Genomic DNA, 22,120 nt, shown 5'->3' on the forward strand with positions numbered 1-22,120 from the left:
CGCAGGAGGAGATCAAGAAGGAGCCGAGAAGGCCGATCGACGGAGAAGGTGTTTCCGGGCTCGGGTGGTGGTGCCATGCGCCGCCCTTCCGGCCGCTCCTGGGCGCGGCGGAGCCAGGGGCACCGTGTGGTGCGGGGGGGGAGTGGTGAGGGTTTGTACAGACGTCGTGAGGTCCGCGGAGGGGGAGGCGGGGGGGGGGGAGGCGGGGCGCGGGAACGGGCGTGGCGAGCGGGCGCCCTCAATCTCCCATCCCCGCGGCCCCTCAGCGCACCGCCTGCGCGCCGCAGAACGTGCCCGCTGCTGCTTCGCGTGTTCACGACCAACAATGGGCGGCACCACCGCATGGATGAGTTCTCCCGCGGCAACGTGCCCTCCAGCGAGCTGCAGATCTACACATGGTGAGTGACGCCGGATCCACACCCCTCGAGGGAGTGAGGCGAGCGGGGCTTCACGTGGTTGGTCCTCGGGTGCCGGAGGGAGTTGGGTCTCCTTCCTCGGAGAAGGAAACGTTGGGGAGGGTTTTGCTGCCACTGGAGTAGAGCGGTTCTGGCTGTGCCTTGGCAGCTGAGAGGGGCGTCCTTGGGAGCACAACTTGGGCTGAGCGCTCGTGGCTGCACACTGAGGCTTAGTGTGGCTAAATTACCCAGTTACGGATGCATGAAATCAGTGGCTTGTGCTGTGCCCTTGGTTATCGCAACGAATCTGTTCAGCGCAGGGGTTCTCCCCTAGTGCCTAAATTTTGTTCCAGCAGTCCCGTTTTTCCAGTACATGTAGTTGTCCCAGAAGGCTTGAACAGATGTGTGAATGGTTTGTTGGTTTAAGTCTTGAGAGCAGAGTAATGTGATTATTTTTGCATGGTCAGATAGCAGTGCTTTAACAGAGAGCTACTTTTTATTACTTTCAAATTTATTTTGGAGAACTGCTTTAGTCTCTGTTGCACACAGATTTTGTTTGTAGTGTTTTGAAGAATGCCTTTGAAAATGAATTATGCTCATTTTTAAACCTTCTTTTTCCTTCGTGGTATCTGGCATGGTTGTAACTTGTGCATCGTGTAGTTGAATAAATCCATTTTTGTGGCTACTAAAGCTTGCAGTTCTAATTTACTTCTAAGTGGGATTTATGGACTCTGTCCAGACTGTTGGTGGTGTCTGAGCTGTTTGCCATCTGCAGAAGTCAGAATAGGCATTGTCTGTCAACACACTGCCCCTTGGTTGCCTGAGGCTCAGAGTGACTGTACAGTCTGTATAATTAGAGATGCTTTAGTTGTGATGATTAAGTCCTTTTGTACTTGAAGTTCTAGAAATGAGCTTTATCCCTGCTGTGGTTGAAGGCTGGGAAGAGGAGTGCTGGCTGCTAGGGCAGAAATGGAAAACTGTTAATTTCTTTCTGCTTTTACATTTGCACTAATATTCAATAAACTATTTGAATATAGATGTCAACTTAGGTGAGGAGACTCTTACATTGTGCCTTGTATAAATGCATTAATGCATTAAAAAAATAAATAGACTCCCGCTGTTTAAATGGTAACTCTTCTTAGAGAACTGGAAAAGCAGATGTTGAAATGTATACAGAGGTGAAGAGATTTGTGTTAATACCGTGGTAAATCAGACACTAGGTAGAAGCTACATTTGCGTTAGGCTGTGTTGTACAGTAGGCGGTGAATTCTCCAGGTGTTATAACCAATAACTAGAGTGACTTCATGAGACTTGATTGTTTGATCAAAATGTATTGTTTCTCCTGTGGTGCAGTTGTGAAAGCAGAGGCTCCCAGTGACGTTTCAGATCTGACTTTCGGGTGTGGATATTGAGTGTGCAAAGGCAAGGAAACATGGTTGTCACAATACATTGATTCCATCTTAAATGTTTTGGGAAGCTTTTTTTACTGTTGCTTTTGAGAGCATGAAGCACTTTAGTTTGTTTGTTCAATCTAGGATGGATGCAACTCTGAAAGAGCTGACCAGCTTAGTGAAAGAAGTTTACCCAGAAGCACGGAAGAAGGGCACACACTTCAATTTTGCAATCGTTTTTACGGATCTCAAGAGGCCTGGCTATAGGTAAATGGCATTTCTTCTCTGGGTTACTACTAGATTTTGGGCACCAGAGCAGTAAATTATTATTCATTAGCACTGATTTTCAAGTTCAGAACCGATATACCAGACTTTTGAAGTTCTGTATGACAACCACCACAAACTCTAAATTGTGCTTGGTGACCATCCCTGTTAATGTGTTCCCAAAACAGTGGATCTGTGTGCTTGAAGGCTTTGGTTGCTGTATTGGCGACCAGCCGGAACACCGACCTCCAACTGGAGGTAATGCTTTGTTCCTGGTAGGCCTTGCACCTGAGTTACAGCAACGATCTTGTTGCAATCTCTCTTCCAAAATGGCATGAGCTAACCTTTGTCAGCATCCAGTGGATATACCCTGCTCTGGAATCTGTGGTGTCTTGTGCTGTGTCTGTATGGGGCAAGGGATTCTTGCTAGTATTATAACAGGGTAGAAGGTTCCCCCTCCCCCTGCCCTGTCAGAAAGAGAATTTGGTGTAGCTTTTCCTGGTGCATGTGATTCTGCAGAGAAAAACCCCAGCGTGTTGTGTACACAGCAAATGCCACCTAGGGTGCAGAGAGTGGTGTGAGAAGGGTTTGTGAGCCAATACTGTTCCTGTTTTGGACACCTGGAGAGACTGGCCACTGATCACTAACTTGCCGTTCCTCTGCTGCTCACAGGGTGAAGGAGATCGGCAGCACCATGTCGGGCCGCAAGGGCACAGATGATTCCATGACACTGCAGTCTCAGAAATTCCAGATAGGAGACTACCTGGATATAGCAATCACTCCTCCGAATCGCGCGCCTCCCCCATCAAGCCGCATGAGACCTTACTAAACTATTGCTTCTTTGTATGATTACAGGTTCTGTTTATTCCTACTTGCTGTTCTAAAGCAGGCTTCTTTTTTTGCTTTTGTTGCTAAGCACCTGAAAACAAAGCAGAGCATCAGAAAGGAAAGTTAACTCTTAAACCTTAACTTTTAGTTTATTTGTTTAGTAGAAACACTTGTTTTTAGCAGCGCCATCATCCTGTCCCTGATTGTTGCAGTTTGAATAGTAAATTAGTGTGTCCAATGTTTCAAGACTTCCGTAAAATATGACCAGGAGGATTACAGGTGTTCGGTAGTTCTGTCTTGTTTGGAATAAAGATTGATGTTATTAATCTTTTGACAGTGTGGTGGTGTATCGAGGCTCAAGGTTCTGTGTTAAAAGTTACCAATGAAGCTGGGGGTTGTTGAGAGTTTTTAGCAGTCAGCTTTTAGAATCTGAAAAATGGAGGAGGGGGTAGCTCAGGGGTCTCAGTTGTCCGTGGAGAAACTGGACTGTGGGTCTGTGTGGTGTTGCCTGGTATGTTCTTAAAGGAGCAGGATGAAGAAGGGGCATTTCCCAGCAAAACTGCAGTATGGGGAGGATGGGGCCCATGGCTTCTTAGCTCGGCGCTTGCCAGTTTCTTCTGTCCCTGCAGGGGGAGATGTTGAGACACACAGGTGCCTCTGGTCTTTGGCTGACCGGGAGCATCCAAGTGGTCTGGGCAGAGCCAGGCACTTGGTTCCTGCACATCGAGCCCCTGTGTGCTCAAAGAAAGGCAAGAGCAGGAGTAGAAGCCATAGTTGCTCCTTAGAGCCTTCACCTTCCTTACTTGAGGCCTGAGCACAGGCTAAGACTGAAGTAAGTGTTCTGTCTGCTGAGGACAAGGCATGCTTTGTGTCTTGAACTGGGATCTATATGTATTTATTTTTTTTTCTCTCAGGAGTCCCTTGGTGCAGTACAGCCTGGGGGTTTTAGGTTCAGTTCTGCCCATGGCTTACTTTTCTGTCCTCCTTCTCTGGCTTCTAAGTTAAGGAGTTGCAGTTTCAGCCTTCATGAATGTCTCTCATTCGCAGAATCACCTGTGTCTGAGTCACTTTCCCCCGAAGACTGAAACGTGTTCCCCAGTTTTTTAGAGAGCTCACGGAAATACACTATAAATGCTGCTTATAGAGGACTGCACCTGGAAGTGGCAATGGAGTTGCTCTAGTGTTGCCAGAGTTGGGATGGATGGGATGGTTTGCCAGGATACAGTTACCTCTGGTGTGAGGTAGAGGTGCTCCACGATACTGCTGCTGTGAGGAACAGTTCAGTGACTTCTGTGTCACCAGGGGCAGGCTTGGTCAGGTTTGGGAACCCTGCCACCTGCCTGCTGCCTCAGCTGTCCGGTGTTTGGCACCTTACAGACCTGCACGGACAGAAGAGTGAAGTCTACTGCCACGTGGCCTCACTGATTGCCACAGGGCATCCTCTGTCCTGCCGAATGAGTGAGGTGAGCACTGCAGTAACTGGCACATAATTACAGAATTGTACAGCTCCCATCAAAGGCAAGGACAGGCCTGCCATTAGGAGTACATAGGAATATGGACATTTCCTCATTTTTGGGTCCTGGTTTTTGCTTTAATTGCATTTAAGGATAATTCTCGAAATGTAGTCATTATATAAGGCAACAGCGGCAAGTGAGCCTGTGTCAGTGACTCAGCTGCTCTGGGAGGCAGCTTGGCTTTGCTGCTGGAATGGGAGACATGGCCCAGTGAAGGCTTGTGCCTGCTCAGCTGGCAGAGAAAAAGAACACCTGGTGGCTTTATATGTGGTCGCCAGTGAAGCAAATTCACCAGGAAATGAACATGTAGAACTGCCTTCAGTAGCAAATACTACAGCTTGACTGTTCAGGTGAGGAGTTCACCTTCCCTTGACTGCCAAGAATCTATAAACTTCAGCTGATCTCCCCAGCTTCTTTGGGATAAACACCTCAGGAATGAGATTTGCCCTCAAACACTTGTACTTCACACAGAAAGGTGATGCAGAAGTGGAGAGAGTTCAACTTTTTGTGCCTATTGTTATGGGAAAAGACACTTGAGAGCTCAGCGTAGTACAGGTTAGGAGTTCCCTACATCAAAAATCCATTAGGCAATCCAGGCCAACGACAGCAGCTGTGAAAACAGACAGCACCAGGGTACAGCCATCCAGATGTGGCAAGAAGTGAATGGGAAGTGAAAGCTGTCACCTGCTGAGCTCCTACTGCACAGTCAATTGCGTTTGTCTCTCTCAAAGCTGATATAAAAATTGAAGGATATAAGTCCCTAAAAAGAGCAAAATATGTAGAGCATGGTTTTCAGGAAATAAAAACATGATCTCAAAATTCACTAACAGTGAGTAATCTTGTATGCCCAGGAAGTGGTGTAGACAACATTACATCCAGATTTGTCAATCCACATGATTTTCTCTGTATGCAGCAATTTGATGAGGAATTTTTGTTCCTCATCAAGGCAGCTGGATGACTTTTTCCCTTTTTTTTTTTTCTTGCATGCTTAAAGGCATAACAGACACAATTCTGTTTCATGTCTGCACTTTCACCAGTAACCACCCTTTCCAAAGCTTTTTGTCTCCCAGCTGCATAAGACAAAGAACAAGGATGACAGCTTTCAAAAAAAAGGCTTCCTGGCTTTGACATTTCTTAGCAGTAAACCCCATGAACAACAGCCAAGACAGCTCTCACCTCCTGCCCAGGCCCTGCCAGGGATACCACACCTACCTCACCTCCCTTGCAGGTGTCCCTCCAGGCCTCACCTTATCACTGTCCTTCCTCAGAGGGCTGTTTTTCTCTGCCTCTAACCGGTGACACATATCTGAACCACTCTTGCGGGTCTCCAGCCCCTGTGTACCCTGGCTCCTCTGGCTGCAGCAGCAAGACCAGTGAGCTGGGTCCCCGGCAGGGCCAGGAGAAGCACTGCACGTCCTGCCTGTGGGATGCAGCACAGTCAGATGGACCCAGATACAGGAACTGAGGCAATATCCCCTAATTTCTCCTTTTTTACCCTCAGTAGCACCTGCTGGAGGCTGCTCTGCTCCCATAGATGGGGCTTCATGTTCCTGTGTTCCCTCTGGTGTGCGTTTCCTGTGTGTCCAGGTTTGGCTTGTCATGAAGGACTCTCTGCCATGCAAACTTGGTTCTTAGAAATACTTTTTTGCCCCCTCATTTTATCCACCTAAACCAATGCTTTTTTCAATTTAATAAACAGGAAAAAAGATGTATCAAAAATGCTATTTTTTTCCACAGCAAGAAACCCCTCACTGTTACCTTGTCACACCTTACAGGAATACTGCTCCTGCTGTTTATCATTAGCCAGGCTTTTCAGTTAGATGGTGAGAAAAAAAGATTCTCTTTCCCATGCTCAGGCCTTAAATTAAGGGCTCTGTTTTCATAGTCTCCTGATTTCATCACCTCTCCACCACAGGTGTAGTCACACATATGTACATATGTACAGGAATGCACTACAGCCCCAGAGGTGCAGCCCTGGCTTACCCTGCAGTGGCAGCACAAGCCTTTTAAAAGTTCTTCTGCGACACTTTATGGAGAGACTGCCTGTGTCTCTGGTGGAGGAACTGGTATGGGCGTTAATTACCTCCCTAGTTAAGGAGTGAGGACAACTCACTCACACACTTTGTCAATAACCTGGGCAGCATCAGGCACACTCCTCCTTCCAGCACCGTGTTTGCCTTCTGACTGGAGCAGTTGTGGAGGCTTACATTTTCCTTTACAACTCTGGTCAAAAGCAGAAACAGGTGTGAAGTAGTAGGAAAATATTAAGCATTATCAGCAAGTTCTTACTTTTGTAATGGAAAGCATGGAAAAACAGGGAAGTCTCCAAAATCCTGTTGTGTCAGAGCAAATGAATGACAACAGCTATGCTCACGTTCAAAGAACATTACTATGAGTAATGCAACAGCTAAGGTGCACCCTACTAAAACCAAAGCAATCCAATTACCTGCTATTGTTGTCTCAGCCCTTGTGTCTGGACATTACAGCAGCAGATCAGCTGGGTTTAAAAAAAAAATAGCATCCGTTCCTGCTGAGGAATGTGCCTTATAAATCAGCCGTGTGGTGTCATGCACAGCCCATGCTGTGCCTGGCCACAAAGACCCATCAGTGGTGAGGAGGAGATGCCTGGCTGGTGTACTGGGGCAAGGCCCAAAAATGCCTAAGGACTGGGTTCAGAAGGGCTAGGGTGTTTGGGACCCTCCCTGGGATATTTCTAGTCTCACAGAACTGACAGGCTTCAAGTAGAGACATCCTGGCCCAAAAACTCGACCTCTTCAACACTCAGCAAGAAAATCCGGTGCACTCAGCAAGTGACAGCTTCAAGGGTGCCTCTGGGCGAGCTCCACTGAGTGCTGGCTGATGTGAGTTCTCCACCCTGTGTTTCAGGCAAACACGAGTTAGTGTCTTCAGACTTGAGGAGACTGGGGGTGTCTTTAACAGGGGCTGAAACTGCACCTTGCCCAGGCTTTAGAGGACAGGAGGGGAGAGCCCCAGTAGTGGTTGGTGGGGCATTTGAAGAGCAGCACCCAGCATGTGGCAGTCCCGCACCAGCCCCCGGCTACCTGCCTGCTCAGCTGGGGCTGTGTGGACTTCTGTCCTGGGGCCTGCTGGAAAGGGTGCTGCACTCCTGCTGCCTTTGGCTTAACCACTGCACTGGAGGGCAGGAGGTCTGTGCTAAGAAAGGGAGAAGGGAAGCACAGGCACATACATCCTACCAGCGCCACAGCAGCCCACGCCAGTCAGGAACAAACCACACCACCCTGCACCTACAGGGCCCTCTTCCAAGGGCCAGATTTGTCCTAGCAGCTCTGTTCCCTCCAGCCCAATTTATGCACAACCACCCAAGCAGTTGACCCAGGGAGGGGGGAGTTTGTGAGAAGAAATGTTGGGTGCTGGAATGAAGAAGAGGAATTGCTTCAGCTGCCACTGAAGTGCTCATAGGGAAACAGTGTTAGGCAACCTTTCCAGAGCAGCTGGACAGACAGGATACAATTCACTCAGGCAGGGAAGGAGGATGTCCCGGCTCCCACTCCCCCATCCTTTCCCTTCTCATGCCTCAGCAACTGCCAGTACCTTTGCAGGCAGACAGTGATTCGGGTCAGTGCACAGTCCATGAACAATTTAATCTTGGAAAACAGTAATTAGTTCCTGGTGGTTGGGCAAGCGGGAATGGATTCCCCTGCAGCCACAACTGCAGTGACACAACTGACAACCTATGGCGTGGGACCTGCAGCTGGGGTAAGAAAGGTGGGACCACGCAGACTGCCTTACAATTGCATAAGCAATCATTAGGAAACACAACCACAGGGCTTGAAGCCAGGAATACATTGTGCCAAAAACTATGGAAGCATTTGAACACCTTCCTGTTGGGTATTCTGCAAACTATGCTTTGCTTGGTCTCTCCCCAGGAGAAGTGCCCATGTAACACAGCATCTTCTTCCATGGACATTTCCCATGAATGTGCATTTGTGCTACTTAAAACTCTTCAATTTGAATTAGGCAAAACAAGATCAAAGAAATTCACGGATCTGGTCAGCTCCCTACACCATGATGTCAACTGCCCCTTTGTAATACTAGGTATTACTGTAAGGACAGCATGAGGTTTTACATTTAAGTTGATAGATAATATAGCCAGCACCAACCAATATCTTCCTGATAGAAAGTTGTATTCCTGTGGACTAACACACATGTGATTCCATAGTGCAGCCACTGGATGTTGTCATTGCTCCATATAAATGCCACAATTTCTGTATTACTGTCCCATGGGGAAACAACAAGGTACTCCCAAAACAGAAGGCAGGTTCAAAATCAGCTACAGCTGTTGATGGAGCACATGAAACTACCATGAGTAATGGAACATCTAAATAGTGAAAAGAGGGAACAAAGCGAATATTACATTTTACAGAAAATTTAAAGTGTCCATGGTGCTTTAAAAAAACAAGGAAGCCTGGAATGTAGTTATTGCTCCAGTGATTTATAAAAACATCCATAAAAGCACAATGGGCAGCACTGAAAGCAACGCTTGTCAATTATCCCTTTGACAACCATCTGGGAAGTTTCATTTCACTGCAAGTTATAATTGTGTTCAACCTTAGGCAAAGTATTTCCCAGATAAAAAAGAACTGACCACCTTAAGGGACTTCCTTGGCAGAACTATTGAGAGAACTATTCTTTGACAACAAATGGGATTATGGAGAGAAGCTTCTGTTAGCTGACACATTTGATATACTTTAAAAAAATAAAAAAAGATTAAGAAACACAGAAAATGAAAGAAAATGCTTTTTTGTTTACTTCCCCTTTCAGTCTCTTGGCAAATGGAACAAATCCACTGTAAAACTGCACAGCCCCTAGATTATGTGCGAAAGAATTGGGGAAACAGCCTCTAGTGGAAGCAGCCCCCAGCTAAACTAAAAAAAGCACAACACAGAACTGAGTCAATTTTGCCTGTTTTCAGGTGATGACCGTCTCTCACTGAACTACTGCATTTGCTACTTATTTAGCTACTGTTTATCCAAACTGTACTTTCTGACAGGCCAATGCTGTTTAGAGGTTCATCCTACAACAAACCAACATGTAAATTTTAAGTTCTTTTGCATCATTCCCACTCTGACAGGTTATTACTTTAGTGTGCAGCAGGACAAGCCTTTCTCCAGCAGCAACACTGGCTTAACTGGAGTTTTACCCTCCTCCAGCTCCATGGCTACATCCTTGGTTGTTCCAGTATATCAGACGACCACCTGTGTGAGAGAATTGACCTGAGTAGGAAAAAACCAAGAACATAAAACAATCCAGTAAACTTTCTCTCCCCAGCTTATTTGGAATACAGATCAGTTTCCAACAGAATCACAGAATGGTTGGGGTTGGAAGGGACCTCTGGAGATAATCCAGTCCCACACTCCCTGCTACAGCAGGTTGCACAGGATTGCGTCCAGGCAGGTTTTGAATACCTCCAGAGGAGATTCCACAGCCTCTCCAGGCAGCCTGTTCAAGTGCTTTCACTTGTCATTTCCCTCCCCTACCCCCAGTACTCAAACTACTCTTTAGGCCTTCCTGAAACCTAAAAGGTTGTAAAAAGTGAAGCATGACAAACTAGCTTTTGTTTTGCTGCTCTGATTATATCTACCTCAGAGCAATGCTCCTCGTATAAAAAAAAAAATACAAGTACAAACAATATTATGTGTATTAGGGTAATATTGTAGGCAAGAAAAACAAAACCAACTAGTAAAACTTCATTTCCAGATGCCAGAAAGTCTCATGCCTCTATCATAGCTTGAGCAGATCAGAAGATTTTAAGATTTCAATTGCCATATTGAAGATAATTTCTTTCTCATAGTATTAATTGAATCCTTTTAATATTAGTTAACGAAATAGCTATGAAATATAGCAGAAAATGTTAATAGGCAAGAATGATGTGAGTGGCTTACAGTGAGAAGCCCAGCACTGCTAGGTACAACTCCATGGTTCCCTAGGGGAAGAAAAGACAGCTGAGTGCTGAATTGTTCTCAAGTTTAGGGGAAAGACTTCTATAAGCCCTTCCATGAATTTTGTTAGTTGCAGGTAGGGGGAATACAGCAAGGTCCAGGACAGTAGTGCTGCTTGTTCCGTTTCACATTAAAGGAGTCTTTCAGAGTATCTGACTTGCTTCGGGGCAAGAAAGTAGCCATGAAGTGCTGTAGGGGGAGAATTAAGACTGTGAAACACTTCCTGCTTAGTGCTGGTAAATCTGTCTGGCTGAAAGACTCTTGCTCTGCAGCAGAATATTTTGTACCTTTCCAAGGCCACGAAATTCAGGACTAGAATCCATACCACCATGCGGTTTTAAAGATGCTGGAAGCAGGTTTGGCCTTCACTCTCTGAAGGAATTGGGTAGAACAAAGAAGTGTTTCAGAGCAGCCACCAAGCATTTGAGACACATTTATTTAGTATCCAAAACTTAATCACGCTTGCAGACTGACACATAATACATAGGTATTTTTAAACAGAAACTAGCATTTAAAATGACACTGTGCTCAGGTCAGAACTAGTAGAAAATCACCTCCAGTTAATTTGATGTACGCTTATCCTGGAGAATGACCACAATAGCAGGAAAAAGGCACCTTTACTTGCTAAGTTTTAACAAGGGCAGTCTGTCTAAGCAAGTGGAGAAATACCTCTGGGCATCTCCAGATGTTAGCATATTTCATTGAGGATTTCAAAAAAATGCAGACTGAGTTCTGAAAAGCATACACTTATCCTCATCTCCTGGGACAGTCTCTCTTCTCACATGTTGCATGTTTGCCCTCATATAAATGACAACATTTCAGCCATCAAGAGGAAGACAACTGGTCAGAGCAGTCCTGGAGTCATTCAGAAGAACAGCCAACGCTGGAAAGAGCAACCTGGCTCCAAACAAGGATATGTACTGGGGTTTCTTGTGGACAACAGTAAAAGTGCTGGTAGAAAAAAATCCTAATTACTATGATTACTTGATACCAAAAGACGGCCAAACAGCTCTGAGAACTTAAGCTTGGTCTGCTATTACAGGAGCACATGTGCCCTTTCAGAAGTGATGCCACTACTCAGAGAATACACATGGTAGCAGCGCAGGAGAGTAAGCAATCACCAAATGCCTGCCAGCAAATTCTTCCAGCAGCTGAAGATATATATAACCAGTATCAATTGCACAATACGTTTTCAAATAATTCACATTCGAGCCAGAGTCACCCTCTAGAGCTACAGAGTAACCAGATGCATAGCACCTGATACTATGCCAATGTATGTTAAGGAAGAAGCCACGTGGGAAATGCCCTTCTGACAGGGAGGTAGCAGTGAGCCTGGTGCAGGAATGTGTCCGAAAGCACAGAAGTGCTTTAAACAGTAAAGCAGGAGCTACTCTTCCAACAAAAAAAGACTTAGGTCTGTTGAAGATACCCAATACTGTTGAAGTACTAGACTTCAAACTCAGCCCTGAAAAGATGTACAGTGTCACAAGAACAGCCAGAGATACCCACTTTTTGGGGCAGTACATTGGACTTTCCCTTTATGACAACCCAACTGCTCTATCTACAGCCTACTGCAATGCAAGCCTACACAATAAACAACTGAAGTACTACCTCGTTCTCCATTCCTCTTTGAAGCATAATATATTTAAAAACCCTCAAAACATTTTGCCAATAACATCAGTAGGAAATGAAGCACAAGTTGTTATTTCAAACAAGTTTATCCACATCGTGGATAAAGAATTTTTCTTCATTTAAAAAATCTTTTTTGGGCTCTTTCTTCCCACCAGTATTTCCTTTTGCTTTTTGAACTTGTTATGATTCAGTGATAAGATCCACAAACATGAAACAGTCTCAACGCGGTCTTCAGCTTGATTTCAGATGTTTGGCTTGAAAACTCCGCGATATCCTCTGCAAATATATCCAGATGAGTTCATGAGCTTATTTCAATCATATTTTGAATTAGCAGAAGACACAAATATCGAAAACTTGTCTTTTTTATCTTGATAACAAAAAATAGAGGGTCAGCTAAAGTGAGAGCTTTGCTCTATTTGACTAATCAAATGGATTCCAACTCCCAAGTATAGCAAGATACCAAATTTTATCAGTTTCATTCTGCTTTGTTGTAATTATTATTTGACTCCATACATGTTCCTTGTACCTCTTACCTAAACAATCCGTACAGGCTCCAAGTTTAACAGATAATCAACAAGCATAATATATATTACATTCAATCAGGAATATCTACACTTGATAAAGTTCTCATAAAAACTTCTTTTTATTCAAACTGGTGTTGTTCTTTATAAAGCTATTGTTCCATTGTTCAAAGGTTAGTCATACTTGTTGTAGCTTTGCATTTCAAAAAATTTTGTCTTTGCCAAAACTGTGAAATCAGTTCTCACTTGTGTGCTTTTCTCCAATTTTCTTAGTTTTATTGCCTAAATTTATTCAAAAGAAAGCATTTGCTGGTGCTTTGATTGCCACCAAGTAAAATATAAATACAGATAAACCAGTAAAACTCTACCTTCCTTTTTTTTTTTTTTAAATTGTGAAGATTCAAACACACAATCAACTATAGTATTTGTTCTTTACAAACAGGCAGTCAGATACCATCCCAAAATCCAGTTATTGAGTCACTGAAGCAAGAGCTATTCTGGTAGCTGAAGAGCAAGCAGCTGCATCGATTTCTAAATGCATTAAAGCATCTTTGTAGCTCCTGCAAATTAAACTACGCAACCAAATCTGTAAAATGCAATCATACCTGTTCTCTTTGTTGCTGTAATCAGTGGAATCATTCTCATATCTCGTAGTATTTCCTGCCTTGATCTCCATTTCCTTGGCTTTAGAAGAGCCTGCCTTATGATTGTATTTGGACAGAATCTACAGGAAACATTAAATGGGATTAAAAAGAATTATCTAAGAACTCAAAACAGATGGATTACATACAGAACTAAGCACTTTTAGCTTTACTATTTTGATATTAAAATTATTTCGGAAAAAAGTTTATTAGCTGACCTGTAGAACATCATCTGGTATCCTTGTTATTTCTGGAGGTGGAGGAGTATCGAGCAACTGGTCATAGTGTTTTATTGTGGGAGGAGAAGGGTCTCCCAGATGTTTAAGATACGCATCAGGGCTCACAGCAAAAGGAATGCTATCTTTGTAGTGTTTATCTTTTGCATCACTCTTTGTCACTGACTCAATCTTTCCCTCTGGCTTTACCTGCTGCTGCAAAAGAGGTAGTAAATGCCTTCAGTTAATTTACTTATATTAGGTAAAGTATTTAGTAAATATTCTTAAAAAATTACCATTACAAAGAACTTCTACAGTTACATAAGAAAAAATAGTATTGGAAAAGAATCACAAATGAACCTTTTAAAAACTGCTTATGGTAAAGTGTGTGAAAATGTACATAGTTGCTATTTACTACCTTAGCTTCTCTTTTTAGCCAGCCTGTTTGAAAATCTGGACACTGTGGTGTTGCTGTATGACTGGGAAGAGGCAGTTCCTTTGTCTCTGGTGACCTTGGTAATACTGTTCTATTTGTTTTGGAAGAGACCTTCACATCAGGAGTACAGAACACAACTACCATAGGAGAAGCCATCCAGTCAGCTGCTGATACTAAGAGTGAGCAAAATATAAATAAAAATACATACATAAACACACACACACACACATATAAATATTACCAGTTCCAGTTTAATTTCTAAGTTTTTCACAGATTTGCATCTTCTAAAATGCCTGTATCATTTTAGCTGATATTTTTTTGTTTGATCCATCCAAATTACAGTGTTCCTTAAAAGCAGCAAATGCCAAAAAAAAGGTAATCATTCTAGCCCCATTACTGAATGCAACTGAAGAAGCTCAGCTTAAATCAGCATTGCATTACCTTCTCATGTATCCAATTGCCACTGTTTGTCCCAAGATTCTCACAGATTTTTAAAAGAACATATTTCTCCTCTCAAAGAAGTTTGCTCTTTGTCATTACTCTTGAAAGACCTAAATTACCATCTCACTAGCCTCTCTCAAAGTGGTTTCTTTCCTGTCCTTAAAGAGATCTTATGGGTATTCTCAGAAAAAAAAAGGCTAAGTTGGCAAAACAGTATTTTTATTTCAAATAAGGATAAGCTGCAGTTACAAAATGATTACTTCCTCTGTATAATTCCAGCTGGATATGAGAAGAATGAGGTAAGATTTATACTGAAGTGAGAAACTTTCCCACAGAAGCCATCAACATTTCATTTTTTAGACATTAGTACTCATACAATGACTAGGCCTGAATTAACTATATTTAACCTGAAACACAATTGAAGTTTACCATGTATTTATAATGCATTTACACATGCATCCTCTAAAAAAGTGTATATGTATATTTATTTCACGTATTTTTAACTTACCATTCTCAGCTCTCACATTTGATTTTGGCACAGAAGTAACCATGATTTCCCTGGCTGTCATTTCTGGCACATCCTCTCCATCATCATCTGTTTTAACCAACCTGAAAACAAAACCCCTCAATTAGCTCTCAAATATTATGAAAAAGCCACAATTGAAGGAATACTGTCAGCCTGATCACTTTTCTAGTATTCATTCATCAACATACAAGTCAAAAATTAGTTTTCTCAAAGATTATTTTTTCATCTATGATTCTACTGCAGCAATTTGTAGCATGCAAATGTTCAGTCCAGCCACAAATTATCAAATACTCTGAGATTTCAGTCCAAGGCATTAGGAAGAAACCAAACCCAAACCAAACAAACAAAAAGATGTCCAGGGTAGGACAGATGTCCCAGATGACAAATTCTGTATTAGGTGTACAGTCTATTTTATTTTGAATTGCCTGTTACCTACAAAATTCTAAGCAACAAGAGGAAATCGTTGTTGCTTTAAAACTAATAAGAGTATTGTGAACATTAAAAGATTTTTAAATGAATTTTTAAGTTTGAATAAGATTACTTAATCAAATACTACAGAGCTTTAGAGTAATTATAATATTTACATAGCTATTTAAAAGAAGAAATCCCCAAATTATTTTAAAAGAAAATGTAGCAACTTCAGAGTGAAAAGCCATTTAATATCAATTCTACAATATTGGAAACTGAAATTTTTAAAATTACTTTTTCATATCCAAGATATTCTAGCAGAAGAATGACATATGCAGTTAAGAGGCATATAACCAGGCAAAAAGTGGAAGCTTACCTAAACTATAGGCAAAAGTGTGTCTATAAGAAAATGATTTTAAGTGTTTAAAAAGTTAGCTATGGGAACCAAATTTAGAGCTTCTCTACAAAATGCCTCAGCTTAAAAAACCCCCAACAAACCATTTTGTATATTTTACTTAGATGAATATGTCTCAAATTTTGGGTTAAAAAAAAAGTAACTTTTGAAGTCAGTTTTGCCTTGGAAGTATTATAGATACCTGAAACCATCTCATTTTTAGTTTCTACAGTAAGAATGATAAGTAGAATTTTTAAAGTGGTTTTTATGAATACGATTCTTGTTTTTTGAGCGATTTCTCTAAATATCAAATATTTAGCTACTGTCAGCTTTTAAAATTGAACATGTTGCTAATACTAATTATAAAAATATGACCTATTGACTACCTTTACATTACCTCGGAAGTATAGGAAAATAAGTTATACTGCTAAGATGTTTTATAACTCACTGCTGCAATTTTTTTCTTCATAATTAGAACACTGAAAATCTGGAGATGTCTTTTCAAGAGAAGACTGGAGCAAAACCAGCAAACTGTTTGAAGGTGGGGCTTATGTAAGAGACAACCCAGTGCTTTTACAATGAGGCATTTTACTGAGTGCTTTGCAAGTCGTTTATTGTGTTTATATTCCTAAAGCTTCTGAAACCTTTCAATTGGCTGTGCAGACAACACATCCCCAGAGCTGAACCCACGGTTAGGGAAAGCAAAAGATCACAAACATACTGCAGTGTTTTCCCTTTGTAAATACATTGTGTATGGAAGATTCATATCGTGGTGCAGTCAAGGGAAGGAGCAGATCAGATGCATTTCATGGCAGCATTTGGCACTGTTTGCACTGCAATGGGTACGTGAAAAGACATGTAGAGAGTTCAGTAAAGACATAGGACCAACCAGCTGGTCGATATCACCCTATCACCTGCTTGAAGACAAAGAGGAGGGCAACAGCAGAAAGAAATTAGTACACCTATTTCAGTAGAGAAACAACCTGAACTTCAGTAACCTACTTACTGTTTGATTGTCTGAGCAGTTTTATGAATAAGTGACGTCGTAAATTCTTCATTCATACACATGGTATGTTCACTAATGCCAAAGTGTTCAAGTTTTGGTGTTGCAAACTCATAACCATCCATCTTCAGCTTACATTTTGGTGTTCTGGGCAAAGTACGGGGGGTTTGTATTTTCAGTGGAGTCTCATTCTTTGACTGTTGTTGATGTGTATTTGTTGTGTTCTGTGTTTTCACTGCACTCCAAGGCCTGGAGAAAGCATATTGTGAAAGACCAAAATCAGAAAGCTGGGGGCTACGCAGTAGGGTTTTGGGCAACAGTGACTTCTCAGTACAAGCAGGAAGATCATTTGCTTTTTCTTCATCAGATTTATTCTGGGCAGACGCTGTCAATTCACTGTTAGCTCCTTCCTCTTCTTCTTTTTAAGAAAAGAAGTGAAAAAAAATTATGTTAGAATTTCTGTTCTAAGATTTATAAAATAAATTGGGACAATTCCCCAGTATTCGAAATTTTTCATTTATTATTGTAAAAATAGATTCCTTCATTTGTTTTAAAGGACTGAACCTGATACTGCAACACATATCAAAACCTCGTATCAGGCTAAGCTATATTTATAATATAAGTCACACATTTACTGAATTTCACTCTGCTGGTAAATATTATTTCTAAGAAAGATGAAATTGAAAGATTTTTACACAAGAGTATTTTTCATAGAATTCATCTCCCTGCATGGAGATGATAACGTTTTTGGGGAAAGAGCAAAGGGTGCACAGTACTAGAATGCTTCTTCTTCAGATAATCAGTATTGAAGAAAGGTTATGAAGCAGCAACTAAAAACTTGTGAAAGAAGATAGCTTTTTGGATAACAGGAGTCCATTGCAAAAATATGTAACTTGTACATTTTTGGAGTTAGATAAACTGAAACACCCCAAAACATTAATGAATTTCTGCAGGATATAATAAATGAAGGACAATGAAGCTGGGAAAGTGTTTGGAGCACAAGTCCTCTGAGGAGAGGCTGAGGGAGCTGGGGTTGTTTAGCCTGGAGAAGAAGAGGCTCAGGGGGACCTTATCACTCTCTGCAACTGCCTGAAAGGAGGTTGTAGCTAGGTGGGGTTTGGTCTCTTCTCCCAGGTAACAAGTGACAGGATGAGAAGACAGTCTTAAGCTGTGCCAGGGAAGGTTTAGGTTGGACATTAGGAAGAATTTTTTCACAGAAAGGGTGATTAGACATTGGAATGGACTGCCCAGGGAGGTGGTGGAGTTACTGTCCCTGGAGGTGTTTAAGGAAAGACTGGATATGGCACTTAGTGCCACGGTAGAGTTGACATGATGGTATTTGGTCATAAGCTGGACTCGATGATTTCAGGTCTTCTTCAGCCTAAGTGATTCTGTGAAGTGGGTAAGGGGAGGGAGGCTATTTAAAGTAATATACCTTTCTATGTGCATTGATATCATGTATTCAGATGCACTTAGCTTAAAAATACATCTTAAAAAAATAAATTAACCTTGTAGCTCTGTTTGGAGCTATTTAAAGGCAGAGAGAGTACAGGAAGAAAGGTACTATAACAATCAGAGCCTTCTGCCCTATCTTTGTAAAACAGCTGTAGTAGCTTAACTCATGCAAGAATATGGTCCATGACCACAATTTTGTTTTGTAATGATGGGATAATGCTGAGAGAAGGTGAAGGTGTGCCCTGCCAAAGGCTTTTTGAAAGCTGACTGGGCCCTTAATACTCAAAGAGGTATGTGTCATACTGACAGCTGTAGTATTTTAAACTCATTTGGCACACCTGAATTTTTCAGACAGGTGTGTGTGCATTTTCTTACTGGATTAAGGATCTCCCTCCCCTCCAATGATTAAGCCACTACTGCTTGTCACATGTCACCTAATCCCTGTACATAATTCTACTGTCTCATCTGTGCTGAAGAACACATTATTTTAAGATTTTCTCTGTGGTGATTTAAGTTAATAGAACTGTCACTTATGAATGTGAACCAACTGAGGTGCATCTACAATACTTTCTCAAGTGTGAGAAGCTGTAGCAGCGTAATTCTCTGTGTTATGAAACCAGTCTTGCTAACATGTTTTCTGAATATAATTATTACTGAAAAAATAAAACAACCAACACATACTAACATAAAACCATGCCAGGAGATCTAACTCCAAGTGTATGTGTTTTGAATTATTCTCATGGCACCAATCACAACAAAATCTTTTACCCTCTGAATATTATTATAAAGCAAATAATATAGATGTACTTGATCTCTTAATTAATAGAAATATACACATAGCTAAAGGGAAACATTTTATAAAATTATATTTTTCTTCACATTCTGTATTGCCAAGAAATATTACCTGTAGCGTCTTTGACAGGTGGTTTGTAGCCATACTTCTGGAACAGCTCTCTTATTTTTCCAAGATCTGCTGCATTTCTTTGCACCAGTATTTCATGTGCCTTCATAAACTCACGAACTGCTTGGTTTTCAGAGCAACTCTTACCAAAACTGGCATTAACATGTTCCTTTGGGGGCAGAGAGGGGAAACAAAAAAAATAGAAATACTGGTTTTCAAATCACCACATGGTAGTTGTTTAGACATGGGGCATTTTGGGAGTAAATATTCAACTGCAATTCAGATGAAGCAGCTAATTTAGGTCTTATCTGTACCTGAAAACTAGGTCTTATCTATACCTGAAAACTATCAGTATATATACACCTACAGAATATCAGGAATATATAGGCCATGAGTACATAAGAACTTAGAAAAGTTAAATTATGATGACAGTTCACAGCATGACAGTTCACTTTGCAAACAAAAATACGTTTTTACTCCATAAAAATATGAGATGACAGCAATTAGTTTGGACTCCTACTCCACATATACAAAGAATTAGTGCAAAGTAAAAGGTGAACCTCAAGCTTATATCCTAGCTTAACTCTCAATTATTTCTACACTTGCTTATTTCTATAATCTGTGGGGTGAAGTCACAGCCCCACAACTGAAGTTTGAGGAGTTTGGAGTGTTGTGGGGTGTTGGGCCGTTTTCCATGGGAGCAGTGAAGCTAACTAGATAGTTCCCATGGACACAGCCTTGAGCTGTGTGGCTGAAGTGCAGGTGCGCATTCCTCAGTGTTTTTGTGGAAATATGTTTGTGTTGTGTGTGTGGGAAAGTAGAAGTAGGAGAACCTAATAAAAGGCTGCCTGCTGTGCTGAGCAGGCAGACATCTCTTTGTCTCACTCCCTCGTGTGTGGTGTGTGTCTTCTTCCCCCCTCAGACCGGGACCCTTCGACAGATACCCAGCGACAATAATCCATTTTTCCTACTTCTGTTTAAGAAACAGAGAACATTCTTGACAAGTTTAACTGAATGGCTGAAGGTACTGACACTTCTGTGAAGACTGACTTTATTCTAAGGGCCAGTCATTGAACAGAAGTAAGCTTACCTCTTCTGCTGGGACCTTGTGCTCCTGAATCCTTCTCATACTTACACCCTGGCACAGCTACAACTTCCCTGTTACCTTTGTCCCCTGACAACCTGAGTCACAATAGTGGCTGCAAACTAATCAACACTGCTAAACTACTTAGGGTCACCCACAGGTTTTTGGGCATTACCCTGATATTGTCAGCCATTATGAGGACTTGGAGGTAAGTGAGTAAAAATAAGGGTCAGAACTGCTGAGTAACAAAGTAGAATTGTGGCTTATTGATCAAAACAGAACTATACATTTATGGAAAACACCCCACCCCCACAAACACTTCCACAATTTTTCAAGAAGGAAATGAGTTAAGACGTTACCTTCAGAGTTTTGATTTCACCATGAAGGTCATGCAACACCCTTGCTGAAGATTCATCTTCAGAGTCTTTGATATGCATGTTCACATAAAAAGGTTTGGAAAATAAAAAGAGTGCATTAGTGTTTTAGCATGCAAGTACATTCTACATCAGAATGCAATCTCCTGTATTAGTGGATGAGAGACTGGACATGACCTGTCCATGTGCACTTGCAGCCCAGAAAGGCAACTTGTCCTGGGCTGCATCAACAACAGTGTGGCCAGTAGAGCAAAGGAGGGGATTCTGCCCCTCTACTCTGGTGACACTCCACCTCAAGCATTGCATCCAGCTCTGGGTCCTCAGCACAGGAGAGACATCAACCTGTTGGAGCAAGTCCAGAGGAGGCCACCAAGATGATTGGAGGGATGGAGCACCTCTCCTAGGAGGAAAGGCCTAGAGAATTGGGAGAGGAAAGGCCTGGAGAAAAGAAGGTTTAGGGGTGACCTAATGGTGGCCTTCCAGTACCTGAAGGGAGCCTACAAGAAAGATGCAGAGAGACTATTTACAAGAGCATGTAGTGACAGGACAAGGGGGAACAGACTCAAACTAAGAGGGAGCAGGTTTAGATTACACATTATAGGAGGAACTTCCTATATCAATCCATGAAAAGAAGCATAAGAACGCAATTCCCATTTTGTCATGTTCACCCTGGTTTTTTTCTGCGATAAAAACCTCACCTGTGCTGGTTTTGGCTGAGGTAGACTTAATTTTCTTTGCAGTGCCTGGTATGTGGCTGTTTTGGATTTGTGCTGAACACAGAGTTGATAATATAGAGATGATTTTGCTATGGCTGAGCAGGGCTTGCACAGAGCCAAGGCCTTTTCTGCTTTTCCTACTGCCATGGTGGTGAGGAGGCTGGGGGTGCACGGGAAGCTGGGAGGTGACACAGCCGGGACAGGTGACCCCAACTGACCAAAGGGATATTCCAGACGGTGTGACATCATGCTCAGTATATAAAGCTGGGGGAAGGAGGAGGACGGGGGGGATGTTTGCAGTGATGGTGTTTGTCTTCCCAAGTCAGCGTAATGCACGATGGGCTCTGCTCTCCTGGGGATGGCTTAACAGCTGCCTGACCGTGGGGAGCAGTGAATTAATTCCTTGCTTTGTTCTGTTTGTGTGCGCGGCTTTTTTTTTTTCCTATTAAACTATCTTTATCTCAACCCACGAGTTTTCTGGCTTTTACCCTCCCGGTTTTCTCCCCGATCCCGCTGGCGGGGGAGGGAACAAGCGGCTGTGCGGTCTTTGGTTGCTGGCTGGGGCTAAACCACCACAGCAGCCGCGAAGGAGCTCAGAGATAAATCAACGTGGGGAGGAGCCCAAACAATTCCTTCCCGAGCTATTCCCAGGCTCGTCCCCGCACCCACCAGAGGAGCACAGGGGCACAATGGTAAGTCGAGGAAGGAATCCGGAGGAACTCCTGCAGAGCCACCGGTCCCAGGCGTACCGCCCGTCACCACGGGCTGCGCTTACCCGCGTCCTCACTGCGCAAAGCCTCCTTCAGCTGCTTAACTTCCTTCTCCAGCGTGACGGCCAGGTCCCGCAGCTGGCTGAAGAAGGCCCTGGACACGTCCATGGCGGGGAGCTCCGCAGGTGCCGGGCCGGGCCGTCCCTGAGGGAGCCGAGCCAGGCCGCGCGGCCGCGAAAAGGCTTCGAATTGCCGCCAGCGCGCGCCCCATTTGGCGTGCCCGGGCCCCC

General features: G+C 42.8%; 2 protein-coding genes across 2 annotated transcripts; one reads left to right on the forward strand and one right to left on the reverse strand.

The window, feature by feature from the left end:
- The first annotated feature begins 272 nt into the window (after positions 1 to 272).
- SAP18 (Sin3A associated protein 18) lies at positions 273 to 3,209 on the forward strand. The gene is made up of 3 exons (XM_029961006.1): positions 273 to 398; positions 1,931 to 2,053; positions 2,723 to 3,209. Exons 1-3 carry the CDS (start codon positions 343 to 345, stop codon positions 2,877 to 2,879), a joined length of 336 nt encoding a protein of 111 aa, XP_029816866.1. The 5' UTR covers positions 273 to 342; the 3' UTR covers positions 2,880 to 3,209.
- An 8,506-nt stretch (positions 3,210 to 11,715) lies between these two features.
- Positions 11,716 to 22,040, reverse strand: SKA3 (spindle and kinetochore associated complex subunit 3). The gene is made up of 9 exons (XM_018070909.1): positions 21,896 to 22,040; positions 20,390 to 20,454; positions 18,950 to 19,115; positions 16,594 to 17,008; positions 14,768 to 14,868; positions 13,801 to 13,991; positions 13,386 to 13,598; positions 13,132 to 13,250; positions 11,716 to 12,281 (listed from the first exon to the last, which is right to left on the reverse strand). The coding sequence occupies exons 1-9, from the start codon at positions 21,996 to 21,998 to the stop codon at positions 12,248 to 12,250; spliced, it is 1,407 nt and encodes a 468-aa protein (XP_017926398.1). The 5' UTR covers positions 21,999 to 22,040; the 3' UTR covers positions 11,716 to 12,247.
- Between the last annotated feature and the right edge of the window lie 80 nt (positions 22,041 to 22,120).

Source organism: Manacus vitellinus, unplaced genomic scaffold, assembly GCF_001715985.3.
Source record: "Manacus vitellinus isolate BGI_N305 unplaced genomic scaffold, ASM171598v3 scaffold_2_pilon, whole genome shotgun sequence".
NCBI classification, from domain to species: Eukaryota; Metazoa; Chordata; class Aves; order Passeriformes; family Pipridae; genus Manacus; species Manacus vitellinus.